Source organism: Pyxicephalus adspersus, chromosome 7 (genome assembly GCF_032062135.1).
Source record: "Pyxicephalus adspersus chromosome 7, UCB_Pads_2.0, whole genome shotgun sequence".
Taxonomy (NCBI): Eukaryota; Metazoa; Chordata; class Amphibia; order Anura; family Pyxicephalidae; genus Pyxicephalus; species Pyxicephalus adspersus.
In genome coordinates this window covers 33,845,820-33,859,020 of record NC_092864.1, presented here as the reverse complement: position 1 = coordinate 33,859,020, position 13,201 = coordinate 33,845,820, and the positions used below count along the sequence as shown (strand labels likewise).

General features: G+C 37.3%; 2 protein-coding genes across 3 annotated transcripts in view; one reads left to right on the top strand and one right to left on the bottom strand.

The window, feature by feature from the left end:
- MAP3K19 (mitogen-activated protein kinase kinase kinase 19) overlaps nt 1–6,324 on the top strand; it is a 29,180-nt gene extending 22,856 nt beyond the window's left edge. For both annotated transcript variants that reach the window (XM_072418082.1, XM_072418081.1), the window contains one exon: nt 4,959–6,324. In XM_072418082.1, the coding sequence (XP_072274183.1) occupies nt 4,959–5,052 (94 nt within the window). In that variant the 3' untranslated portion in view covers nt 5,053–6,324. The remainder of the gene's footprint in view (nt 1–4,958) is intronic.
- CCNT2 (cyclin T2) overlaps nt 1–13,201 on the bottom strand; it is a 39,079-nt gene that overhangs the window by 4,583 nt on the left and 21,295 nt on the right. Inside the window, exon 10 of the mRNA XM_072418086.1 lies at nt 2,027–2,084. Coding sequence (XP_072274187.1) covers nt 2,032–2,084 — 53 coding nt within the window. The 3' untranslated portion in view covers nt 2,027–2,031. The remainder of the gene's footprint in view (nt 1–2,026; nt 2,085–13,201) is intronic.

Sequence of the window (13,201 nt, the reverse complement as noted above, 5' to 3'; positions counted from 1 at the left end):
CCTTCTATTTTTCATCCAAACATAGGAGTTTAAGGCCACCCAATAAATCACCTAGCTTTTGCTAATCCGGTCTTCTGAGAGCACCAACTGTACCAACTAGGTTAAAGATCAAGCCAGGTATATTTTACCCATCCACACCAGTAGTACTTTTAGTTAGGAAATAAACTTTTTGGGTTGAAAAATATCTAGGTGAAATGTATAATATAGAAACATACCATTGTAAATGAGCATTTACATAGATATTATAGATTATAGACTATATATTTAGATAACAGATATATATTATAGAAGAAATTTCCTACTTTCTCTAAAGCATATATTTTGAAAATGAAGCCCATATTACTATATAGCAGTTGGCTTTAGACAGCTCTTATCTTTCCGTTGCGAATGACCAATTACTACGAAGGGAAGCTTAAATAACCAGTCGGAGCAGGAGGGGTGAAAAGAGTCCAGAGGTGTAGGAGCTTGATTACTACTCACATTACTACCGGAATTTGGGAGTCAGAAGAAGTAGCGAGGTGTATAGGTATTGGATGTGCCAATTACAAGGTCCAAATGCCATTTTACTCTTATCTATCCACAAGTTAATTACCAAATGTTAAAGCAGTGTTTTTTGAGCTTTTTTTTTTTTTTTTACATGAAGGAACTCCTTGAAATAACTTTCAGGTCTTCAGGGAACACCTGATATAATTTATATGTCCACAGTATATTAGTGTGGTAGTCACTGGGAAGAATGAAAAAGATCAGTCGTGTCACTTAAACCTAACTGAGAGGCACAAATTTCTTATGACTCAAGGAACCCCTGGCAAAGCCCTGGAGTAACCTTAGGGCTCCATAGAACCCTAGTTGGCAAACACTGTTTAGGAATGCTTTTTGCAGATGGAAAAAATGCAGGAGCCTCTTTTTGGGGGGCAGACAACCTATAGCTGTCATAGTGGAGGCAAGAGTACCTGATTGTTTTCCAAAGCTTGCTGATGCAAAATGAATTCTCATGGAGGGCAACAAAGGTGAGGTGAACTACAGCCAAATAAAGTTCACTGCACACGTGGTAACAATCACAGTTGATGCATGAACCAGTATAATAATTTTCAGTCGGGTCCCCCAGCTGTAAATGAAAGTATCTCAGCATCAAACCTGTAGCCAGCTTCATAGAACAATGACGTTAACAGAACTGACTCAATTACAGTTTGTAACCTGGATTGCATTAGTTTGTCAATTAAAAATTCACATGTTGCCTGCAGCCTTTAAAAAGCAATTTTAGTGAGCAAAATTAATTAACGAGAAGCTATTATTGTCAAGGTAAAGCTAAACTAAAAGAATAATAGTTAATTATCTTAGGACTGTGGGGTTACGATGTGGTTACCATATTCTCAAACTAGACACATGCTACTACCAGAGTCTCACCTTAGAGTATGAATGGAAGTAATTGTTAACTGCCCAGCAATACCACCTGTAATGAGCATCATTACAATGAGAATTTTTTTGACAATTTTTTTTTGCATTCCTGTAGCCAAACCTGTGCTTTTTAGAACTTAATTTCTCGGCCTACTGTATCTTTCCTTTGACATTTCAAGACGTTTGATTGGTGACTGTAAGACATACAGTATTGGTATTGTATATTCAGATCAGGCTGTCAAATAACCTGCCATAATTTGGGAACTGCTTCCCCGCATCACAAATGAGTAATCTCAGATCTTTGACTAAAGGAATTGTGGTGGTCGGCCTGAAACAGTAATACTTGGATAAAATGTTTGAGTACTGAACACTTAGCCTGTGCTGCCCCTTCTGAATCTGCATCTCAAGGTTTTTAATTTGTGACCAACGTAGCCTGGTAAGTTACATTTTAATATGGTTCTTACCCATAAATACACCATTACTATTGGCACCAATGCACAAATATACAAAAAGAAAATCTGAGCACAATATAGATTAGCAGAATAATTGGTGCTATATTTTGGGAGCACTTGTGGAGAATTGTTGAATTAGTCAGCAGTATGCGTTAATTGAGTGAATGGTTGTCACTTACCAGGGTTATGGAGGCGGAAGTACCAGGAAGGCCTGAGGATCAAAAGTTTCAACTTCATCTGAAAAGAAAATATATGAGATCTCAACAAGGGAGATCAGTTACAGGTTTAGTTACAGTGCATAAAGAATAAAATATGCCACTTTATACTCCTAAAAATCTGTGTCAAGTAAGACTTGTGCAAACTATGCAAATACCTAAGTATATGACCAAAATATTGGTCACACCTAAAATATATGGAAACATTAGACAAATACCATGAAGTATCTTGTTAATACCAGAGTATAGGAAGACCTTTGGACAATTGTGCTCTTAAACCTTGTGGTAACTGTTTAGGGAAGGGTCGTTCTGTTCCAACATATCTCTGTTCTAGCTCCATAAAGAGATTTGATAGGTTAAGTGTGGAGAAACGTAAAGGACCTGCACAAGCCCTGACCTCAATCCTAATGAACACCTGCAGTGCTGAAAGCTATAGAGGACAGTGAGGGCTTGCCTATTTCTAATTTATGTTTGATAGGAATATGTGAATATTTGAAGATCAATAGTCTGGCCAGAGGTTCACTCAGGCTATGTTCTTTAAAAACCAGCTCTGCAATGCAAGTGACAGAGGTTTGCATTGTGCAAGCTGCCAGGAGCTGCGCAGGATCACTTAGTCCCAATACAGGATGGAACCTGGGCTCTGTGTAAAGTAAAATCACTTGTACGCTGGCCATTCCCAGTTCTATTTTCTACATTGCTGTGCAGGGAGCTATGGATTGAGTTTTTTTAACCACTGAGTTTCTTAAAAGTAATTTTTTTTACACTTACCTTTTAAAAGCAGTTTTCATTTTGATATTATAATAACTAAAGCGATATGCAGTTTTGTAAACTGGGGGAGATCTCCATAAAAAAATGCATTTGAGTATTATACACTAGAGATGACAGCTACTTAGGAAGTGCATTGTTTTTAGTGAACCATCACCCTAGACTTAGATTGTGAGAAGAAACAGTACAGCACAAATCATTTTGATCATTTTTCAGGAGTAAAAGTGAGAATCAGACAAACTGGTATTCTCTTCAGCTGACAGCAACCTTTATATTTAGGGGCAAACAGCAAAATAGTGTTATTTGTGTTAAAAAGAGTTTGTACATATATTAAAAACATTATATCTGCAAATAAAGGCAATACAAATGTAAAAATAGCACGTTTACAGTACACAATAGTAAACAAAGGTTACAATCATGAAAACAAAAAAATCTAAGTAGGAAAATCTCCTGCGTTTATTGGTTGGTGCTTTAAAAACACATTCTGTATTCATTACGCTACAACATAAGAAAAATAGCTGACTTGGAAGAACCTTTTTTTTTTGAAGACAGTTTAGACTCCAGCAGTGCATGTATCATATGAATGGCAGAATTCTCTTAGCAACCCCCTTCAACTGTTTTTCTGGTAACCCATCTGAAATATATGTTTTTTTATATAAGCTTGGGACAAAATCAATCACTGAGCTGCTTAGCTTTTCAAATAAGTGAATCTTTTGCTTCCCATTCTCACACTGAAATGATTTCCTGGGAGAGCAAAGTCAAATCTATAAAAGGAGAAAGCAAACAACCAGTTTTGGCAGTAAACTTTTGGTGGATTTTTACTGCAAAGGCTTTAGCAAACAAATCAGTGAATAGAGCGATACCCATAAAGCAAAGAAAAATCCCCCCAACTACTTATCTTCAATCACAAAGCAAGAGACACTGAGAAACATTTAATAACGCACCTGCCTCAAATCACATGCAAGAATTGTGTGTGCAGATGTTCCCAAAAATGTTTGTCAGATTTGCAACCAATATACCAAATGTAGTTTTGCATGTCCACTTATCAACCATTTGACTTTTTCCTGTTTTCGCTGCAACTGCAAGCACTTAGTGAAGAAATGTGATCTTAGAACTGTTGCTCAGGAGCACTTTTTAAATAATATGCACATACTGTAGGCTGTGGTTTTTTTATAGCAACCATTTATACTCCTGTTGGCACAAACAGTAGAACTGTACAACGTACATACCCTTAGTACCAAAACTATCCACACACATCATCAGTTTTAAGCAGAAGCCAGTTAATCTTTTACATCTTAGGCTTTCACTCATACTGGCATACTTTAGCCAAAATAAAGACCTGGATTATCATATTGTAAGAAAAATGTGCTTTTTACTGTTTGCAAGCTCTCAAAATTTTTTTAATGTTTATTAAGTGATAACATTTATATCACCACTGACATGCTAAGCTAAAACGTTACAGGATTATACATGTTGCTTTACAAATAAAAACATCTTAAAAAAAAAAAAATTCCTGACACCAATAAAAACAGACATTTCTTCTCTTCCCTACTCTTTCCAAAACTAATTCTTTAGAATAAGTCTTAAAATCCTTGCAAAATTATTGACCTGAAAGATGTTCAATGGGCTTGACAACAAAGAGATACAGTGATGCTGACCAAATTGGAAGGTCCACTTACACTTAGGGTCCCCATTACCGTCCCCAAATGACAAACTAAAAAGGTGGAGAAAATGACCCAAAAACAGAAAAAATAGAATTATTCTTGTTATCTGTCTCACATTGGTGGTTGTAAGGTCACTTGGGAAGAACCTGATAAAACACAGAGCAAGGGAAATATTGTGAGGACACTATTCCTTCCCAGGAATTTTGAATGCAAGATTTTGTGCACTGCTCTGTGTCCCACATGAATTGTCTCAGGACAGTAACATCCTTGGTCCCGGCCCTGGGGGACAAGAAAAAGAGGAAGAAGATATATTTCTTTTCAGGTTTTATCCATTAAGAATAAGTGATTTGGGATGGGTGATGTGTAAACAAACCTTCCATTTTAGTGGAAAATCTACAGCCATGCATTAATATTTGTCGACAAAGCTTTTTTTATAATTCATACTAATTTTCTGTTTACATTGACAGGGACCAGGAGGAGCGCCCCTCAGCAGAACAACTACTACAACACTCATTCACAAGGGGGAAAAGCCAAACCTTCAGTTGTCATTCGGTGCAATAAAACATGTATAGTAGTACTTTTAATTGAAAAGAAAATGTTCTACTTACTTTGTAAATCTGTCAAATAAGGCAATAAATATGCCAATATTCATGGACTGAATACCAGAGGAGAAAACATTTTACAACTAAACTTTATGCAAACATTTCTACACCTTCAGGCACCATACGTGGGCTTGGGAGTTGGTAAAAAGGACTAGAGTACCTTATTGCAATAATACCAATAGTCTATTGCATGCAACTGAGTTGTTCAAGAGGTTAAAAGGATGCAAATTGGAATAGAACCAACTTTGATTATTAAAGCAGAATCTGATATACTGAATATTTTAAGAGAAACCAGTTTTCATTTACTACCCATTTTTTGTGGCAGTGAGAAATGTTTTAAAGCACCAGTGTATTTTGAAGATTGTGTTCATTACTTCAGCCAAATTTGTAAGCCTGATTGTATGGATAAGATTTAGATTTGCCAAATAGATTGACCTTTATTGCCATGTGCTCAAAGAAATTTCCTCTCACTAGCTATTTAAGGACTTTGCAGGAAGTGGATTTAATCTTCCAAGTCCATTGACAACAGACAGATTGTCAGTTCTCCATTGAAGATATAAATCTCGCTTATTCCCAGGACATTTTTCAGATGTGAGAAAAAATCTCGTCAGGGAAAAGAAAACCCAATCCACACAGAGGTTCTAACCTCCTGCATCTACCAGAAAACTTGGATGGAAGGAACCACCCAACTTCTGGTTTGCTTTATTAGACTCCAGAAAAGGGCCAAACAAAAGTTCAGCTTCAATCTCCAGGCACACTCTCGAAGAACAGCAGGTTCTACTTTAGACAGGTTTTTGCTTTGTGACAAACCCTTTATACTAAGGGAACACATATATGGGCACCACTTGCATATTTTGTTCCAGAAAGTCCATCAGACATTAACTGCCTACAAGTACATACTGTTTTGGCGTGTCAGTCAAGTGAACAGCTTAAACCAATAACTATCTCTTTAGTTTACTGCAGCAGCATAAAAGTTGCATCTGGACCCACAGGACATCTACTAGGCCCTAGGCTCCTGCTTAGGTTACCTCATGAATGCTTCGGTTCTGCTGAGGCTTGTACTTTTCACAACAAGTAGGCTCTGGCAGCTGCCATACTTATGTACACACTGCATTACTTTATGTTTAAATCAAGTTGGAAACTTAATGTAAAAGATTTGTGTTACTTGACCTATCTGAACTAAACTGTGTTAAAATTACCTTACAAATAAAGAAAAAACTAGCAAAACCAATTTTGTTACATGTATAACAATAAAAAGGAACTTCAACCTATGCAATTGTTAACAATTGAGAATGTTGTCCTTGCAGCAAGGCTGCACTGGTACACTGCTGGAATTTCCAGGGTTCCACCACGTTAAAAACTTACAGATTCTAAGGAAACCCCTATTCAATTACTATATCCACTGCTCTCACTATATTACCATGGTGACCAATGAGAAGAATGTCACCATTTCAGATGTTCAAAAAAGTATTTAGAGTCATTTACACTGACCTGAGAGTCACAAATTTTCCATTGCTCAAGAAAACCCTGGGGTTGCACAGAACCTTAGTTGAGAAACACTGGCTTCGATATTCTTATAGATGCAAAATGTCAAACTGTGCCATAAACTCCAACAGGCCCCCCCCAACTTCATATTTATATGTTTAAACACAAATCTTTTCCCGTTTGTTACAAGCACTGAGCTCAGACATAAAATATGTCCGGGTTTAAGGTATATCTAATCCAAAAACAAACATATTGCAGTTTACTAGTGCTTAGATCAGGTTCCAACATTTAAAGTTTTTTTCCGCCCCATTTTCATCTGGCAATTCTGCCAATAACACACTTCCAGCCCTGACAACACTTATTCAATGTAATTTATAAAGACAACAAGAACAAGACTGCTCAACTTTGCTCCCTCTATTTCAACATTATTATTAACTTGTATTTTATATAGCGCCAACATATTACGCAGCGCTTTACAAAGTCCATAGTGTAATTAACACAGTGCAAGGCCAATTTGGGGGGGGAGGCAAATAATCAAACTATGCTTTTGGAATGTGTGAGAAATCCACACAAACACAAGAACTTGCAAACTCAATGCATATAGTGCCCTGATTGATATTCAAACTTGGGACCTAGCACTGCAAAGGCCAGAATGGTAATAACAATGGGGTGACGTTCCATAGGCCTTCATGATATTATTACTATATAAACAGGATTTATATAGCGCCAACATATTACACAGCGCTGTACATTAAATAGGGGATGCAAATGACAGACTAATATAGACAGTGATACAGGAGGAGAGGACACTGCCCCGAAGATCTTACAATCTAGTAGATAACAGAGAACAATATAGGTAAGACTAAAAGGAAGTTGATTTGAAGCAATATCAATAGGTATTCTTTCCAACTTAGCATATTACATTAAACAAAACACTTAGGAGCTGAAAATGAAATAAATTTTTCAATATTTTTTGTATTTAGATACTGTACAAAAACAGACATTTCTACTGATAGGGACCATAATACAGGGAAAGAATTATCCCTAAAAGATAATGCAGCATTAAAGAAATCCAGTGGCTATTTCTATTATCCAGTATTTATAGTCACAATCTAATGTTACCTACCTACCATGATCATATGTCCTTAATGTAGTCTAAGGTCAATTTTGAGGGAAAGTCGATTAACCTAACTGCATATTTTTTGGGATGTGCGAGGAAACCCACACAGACACAAGCCTAGCAACTCCATGCAGATACTGTCCTGGATAGGATTTAATGTTCGATGATAAAAAGGTTGATGTGCTTACCACATAAGCAGGGACAAAAACAGGGGCTCTACTCCTTTGGAATAATCAGTTTAATAAAATGATCTGGGAAAATCAAGCTGAAGATCTCGTGTGGACTTGAACAAGAAAAGAATCAACATCTATAAAAAAAATAAAATAAAAATGCTACGGCAGTCATAACCTGACAACCTATAACACATCTACAAAGAGAGATACAGAGGCTATGATGGAAAGAGTCAAAATTATAGTAACTCAAACACAACCTTAGCAAAAAAGAATGACCTGGCTGGAAAGACAACCTTAATGTGAAGAGAGAAAAGGTGACTTCCAAGACAACAAACCCTGCCAACTACAAACCCTTCTGGTAAAGAGGAATGCCACCTTTTGTGATAAAATCATGAACATAAATGACCTTACCCTGGATGACAACCTTAAAGTTTTGCGTTTTTGGAACCTGGACTTTCATAACCACTCCAGCAAGTAAAAAGATTTAAAAAACAATTGAAGATGTGGCTGAACAGGAAGGGACTGTGGAGTACCTATGGTCAGAAGCACTTGGCTAACCATGCAAATGGCAGCAAATCTGAGACAATCAAAACTCTGAAAATAAAAAATTTGCTTCAGTTTTTGTGAAGGAAACGAGAACAAAATATGGCATCCACAGAGCAACCAGAACATTGGCTGCTTCTTTCAGGAGGTTATCTTGCTCTGACTACAAAGCTTTTCATTGTGCCTAGATGCCATAAGATGTCCATGATGCCCAAATCTGACGAAATGCCACTTGATGGTGGGACCATACTCCCAGTTTGATACTCAGTACGCTTCGGGTATGTGGAAGAAGTGCTTGACACTTTGTACTGTGGTTCATCTCTTGGTACCTCCTCAATGTTTTGTTTTTGTTCTCTGGTAAGAAAATCAAATTGGGAAAGGGGTTAGCTGTTATACTTGTGAAAGTACAGCTTTCATTCTCCAACAATTCCCTTCACTTAAGGAGAAGGAATCTACATGTAAACTGAGACCTGCTAGCTTAGAAATAGACTTTGAGGGAGATTTAAGGAAGCAGGGTATCTATTCCTAGACCCCATATGATCTGGATAAGGAGTCAAGATATTGGCAAACACCCTAGGTAAATGTAATAGGAAACCAGAATCTTTAAAGTTAATTTCCAGGACTATTTTCACTCTTAACCACTATAAGCAGTTAAAGTAAAAATTCTTCAGTGAAGCTTCGTAAATAGGCAAATGTTGAGAGTTTTGAAAGAGCAATAGGAACAAAAAGGGAAACTATCACTTGTAGACTAAAGGTGCGTACACACTTCCAATTTTTATCGTTCCAATGGAACGACGAACGATCGATTGGGCAAAAAATCGTTCGTAAAAAAGTAACCAACGACGCCGACGAACGAGGAAAGTCGCTGGAAACGAACGACCGGACCGACGGATCGGATTGGACGACGATCGTTGAACATCGTTCGTGTGTACGGTCGTTCGGTGATCGTCCATGGTCAGAGCATGCGTGATGAACGAACGTCCGTTCACTTTCCTGTCGTGCACATAGTTCCTCTATCGCTCAAACGATCGTATCTATTGTGTGTACAATATCTACGAACGATCGTGTCGTTAACTCTATGTGCAGGATCGGTGCTATACGATCGTTCGTATATATCGTGCATGAACGTTCGTCGTTCGTTTTCCAACGATAATAATTGGAAGTGTGTATGTAGCTTAAGGCTCACAGCACAATGGTGTTTAGATTTACGATAAGTCCACAGGAAAAAATATGGAATGTAGGAGTGCTTCCAAATTCAAGGCCAAAACTGTTTGTGAGTATTGTAACTTGGTGACCCAGGGCAAATATAGCAAATATGTATCAGTTAATAGCTAAATTCCATAGCCAGTTTATATGTTTTTAGAAAACATAACTTTTTGTGGAACAAATTTTATATATGTCTATCTGACAAACGCATCAATTAACAGGGGGTACACTTCAGACACCATTGCAACATAAAGGCTTATTTTACTCTTTGAAACCTCTAGCCTGCATCACAGCTAATGTGATTGAAAACCACCATAATTGGCGCCCAGTAGCCAGTGAAATCGGAGCCATTAGTGTGACCAGGTATTGAACAGCTGTGCAAAGTCTCAGGCAGCTGCTCTAAAGCAACAGCTACACCCAAAAAAATAAATTAAATAAAAAAGTAAAACATACCTAAACAAATCCCCAAAGGCCTATTTGCTGGCCCAGTGACATCACAGGTCACAGAGCCACAGTAGGTAGCCATTACTCCTGCACTTATTTTGCTTAATGACTGTCACTTAGTGAAGCAGCTGACCCTAGAATGGCATGCAATATACCTATAGGGTGTCCATAATAGTTTTGCCAGCATCATTCAGTCTGGAAATGAGTAGTCATCTGCTGGAGCAAACCTTCTGAAAGGAAAAGCACCAGACCAAAGACTATTGCAGGTAAAAGTCCCTCCTTCTGCAATTTCAAGTGCTAGGCTTAGTATTTTAACTTGTTTTAAATATGGTTTTAGCTTTGTGATAATGACCACTTGTAGGTCTTGCCATATTTTATTTGCCTATGGCGTTTCCAATGATCAGGAGGCAACTGTTCCACCATCTACAGATACTTTGAAGTACTTTCTCTCCTAATTGTTTTAGTGTGTGCAACTACACAAAGACACCCAGTGACCTGACAGTGAGCCCGATAGTTTCAGGATTGTTTACCTATGTACAAGTAGTCCACATCCCCCCTGCAATGCCCTATGCTAAGTATTTGACAGCAGCTTCTGTTAGGAAGGCACACCATTCAGCAGGTAATGATATAGGTTTCTTTTAAGTCAACAGTAACTAAATGCTGTGCAATGTGAGATAAAAGGTACACGTTTGGGGAGGAAAAGATACCATGAAGAGCCTAGTTCTTAAACATTCTCAAAGACACCACTTTCAATTCTGTACAGCCAATTACTAACTGATTGCACATAGACAAGGACAATACAAGGAAAAGACTTTTATAAAAGGAGTCATTTCACAAATCTAGAAATTTTAAAGTATGAGATCCAAAATATTAATTAGCAGAAGTTATCTATGGTAAAGTATCAGAAGATCCGAAGAATAAATTAAGTGCAAGTAGACGGTAGATACAGAGTGCTGGAAGGCTATTTACCTAAAAGGAGGCTTGGTAGCTGGGTCAAAGCTTTACTCGCCAGTAAATTGAGGAGCTGCATTTACCTCTGGGTCTACTGTACAGTTTTGTACCACTGAAGGACACACCTCTGCTTTTGTAGATGCCCTGTTTTAATTGCCCAGGTTACTTAAATACAGCCTATATACCATTGTCTATCACTATTGTCCCTCCTTTCTTGTTTTAGGTGTACAGACGTTTACATGTTAGTTTTTTTTTCCTATGAAAAGATCTTTCACAATATTTTTCAACAACAAAAGACTGAATGAACAAGCGCTGTACATACAGCGCCATTCTGTCTATAGAAAGGGGAGGGGGGAGATAAAGCAAGTGGCACCACAGTGCGCTCTCTCACCTTCACTTACACTGCGGTCATTCATTGTTCATGAATCTGTCAGGACGGATCCAGGATTAATGTCGGACAGCCACTATACACGTCAGATTCTCGTCAGACTAGCCTTATTCTCAATTGTTTATATTGTTAATTCCTTTTTTTTCTATACCAAAAGTTCACAAAAAAACATTGAAATAGAATAAACCCTAAATGTGGTTATATTACTGTACGCAAAGCAATAAGCCCGAGTTGTAAAAAGTAATATATAAAACCCTAACCAACGTTTCTGTAGATAATCTTAGAACAAATACTTAAACTGAATTAAAAAAACCACATACTCGTATTTAGCCAACGAGAAACTTCACCTAGGTCAGTGGACATCTTTAAACAAAGTTTGACATAAAACCGTAAAAACAATAAATAGATTCACAAAACACCACAGAACTTCAACCCCTCGACAACCCGTGTACACGATTCTGAATTACCTTTTTACAAAACATTCTCAAAAGAAAATGACAGGACATTTATTCTTGCTATAGAAGTTGAAAGTAATGGTATCACACAGTTTCAAGTTCAAAAACAAAAGTGTTCACACAATGTTCACAGAACAATTTTAAGATTCAATAAGTAAATCACATAGATTAGAATTTCCAGGTCAGTGTTTGGCTACACTTTTTAATCACTAATTCCCTATAATACAAAAAGTTTAGCCACATTTACTCACTAGCGTTGAATTCCTAAAGATGGCTGAATGACGAAGCAACTATGTATTTTGGAAACAGTCATTAAACCTTTAGAAAAACAAAATTGTAAAAAGGTTTAACTTTCAGACATTTTGGTGGATCAACACATTCTTTAATACTGTAATTTGGGGCAGTGAAGTTGCAAAATTAAAAGAATTAAAAGCTTTTAATAAATTAATTGTTCCCTATTCTCAGAGGGTTAATAGTTTGTCTAAAAGTAAGATTTTATATTTTATGCATTTATTGATTTCAATGGATCGATGAGAACATTCTGATATAGGTAGGCAGGCTGGCACCTTTTCAAAGCCCAACACTGTCATTATGTGATGGGATAGGATTGTGCCATTTACCTTGTCTTGCTCTGTTGCAACTGGAACCTGCATAACTATTAGATTATACTCACACCTACTTTAAAGTGTACCTAAACTCAGAAAATTTTACTTTACATAAAAGGATAGATAACCCTTTTATGTAATGTAAAAATAGTTTTTTTAGTGGAACACCTTTTTTTTTTTTTTTTAACTCGCCTATTAATGGAGTAGGCATCCCGGGAGGCTTTTGGGTGCTCCTTCTGCACATGCCCGGGATGCTCTAGGAGCCTTTTAGTTCAAAGAAAAATGTGCAGATCTCACACATGCACAGTGAGATCAGCAATTTTTTTTTTTCAACATCACCCGACCCAGGCGCAAGATAGGAGAAAATGCTCCAGGACGAATGCCGGGACGACACGGGACCAGATGGAAGACAACCCCCATTTGGATCAGACTGCCCTGCGGGATTGAAGGCGTTTTTTTTTTTTTTGTTTTTTTTTTAGTTTAGTTTCTCCTTAAGTGAGAATGCAAATTACAAAGAAAGTTCTTTGGATCATTGGCTCAACAGTTGAACTACATATGTTCAAATATTCATGGTAAGGATCTAACTGAAAGTCATTACTAGATGTAAGATAAAGCAGTTAAGTCGGTTCATTTAGCATAACAAACACAATGAGCAGACACCATGGCACTAGCTGTACATTGGGTAAACAATGATGGGCAGACAGAATATCCATTAATTAATTATTTCTAGAAAAGTAG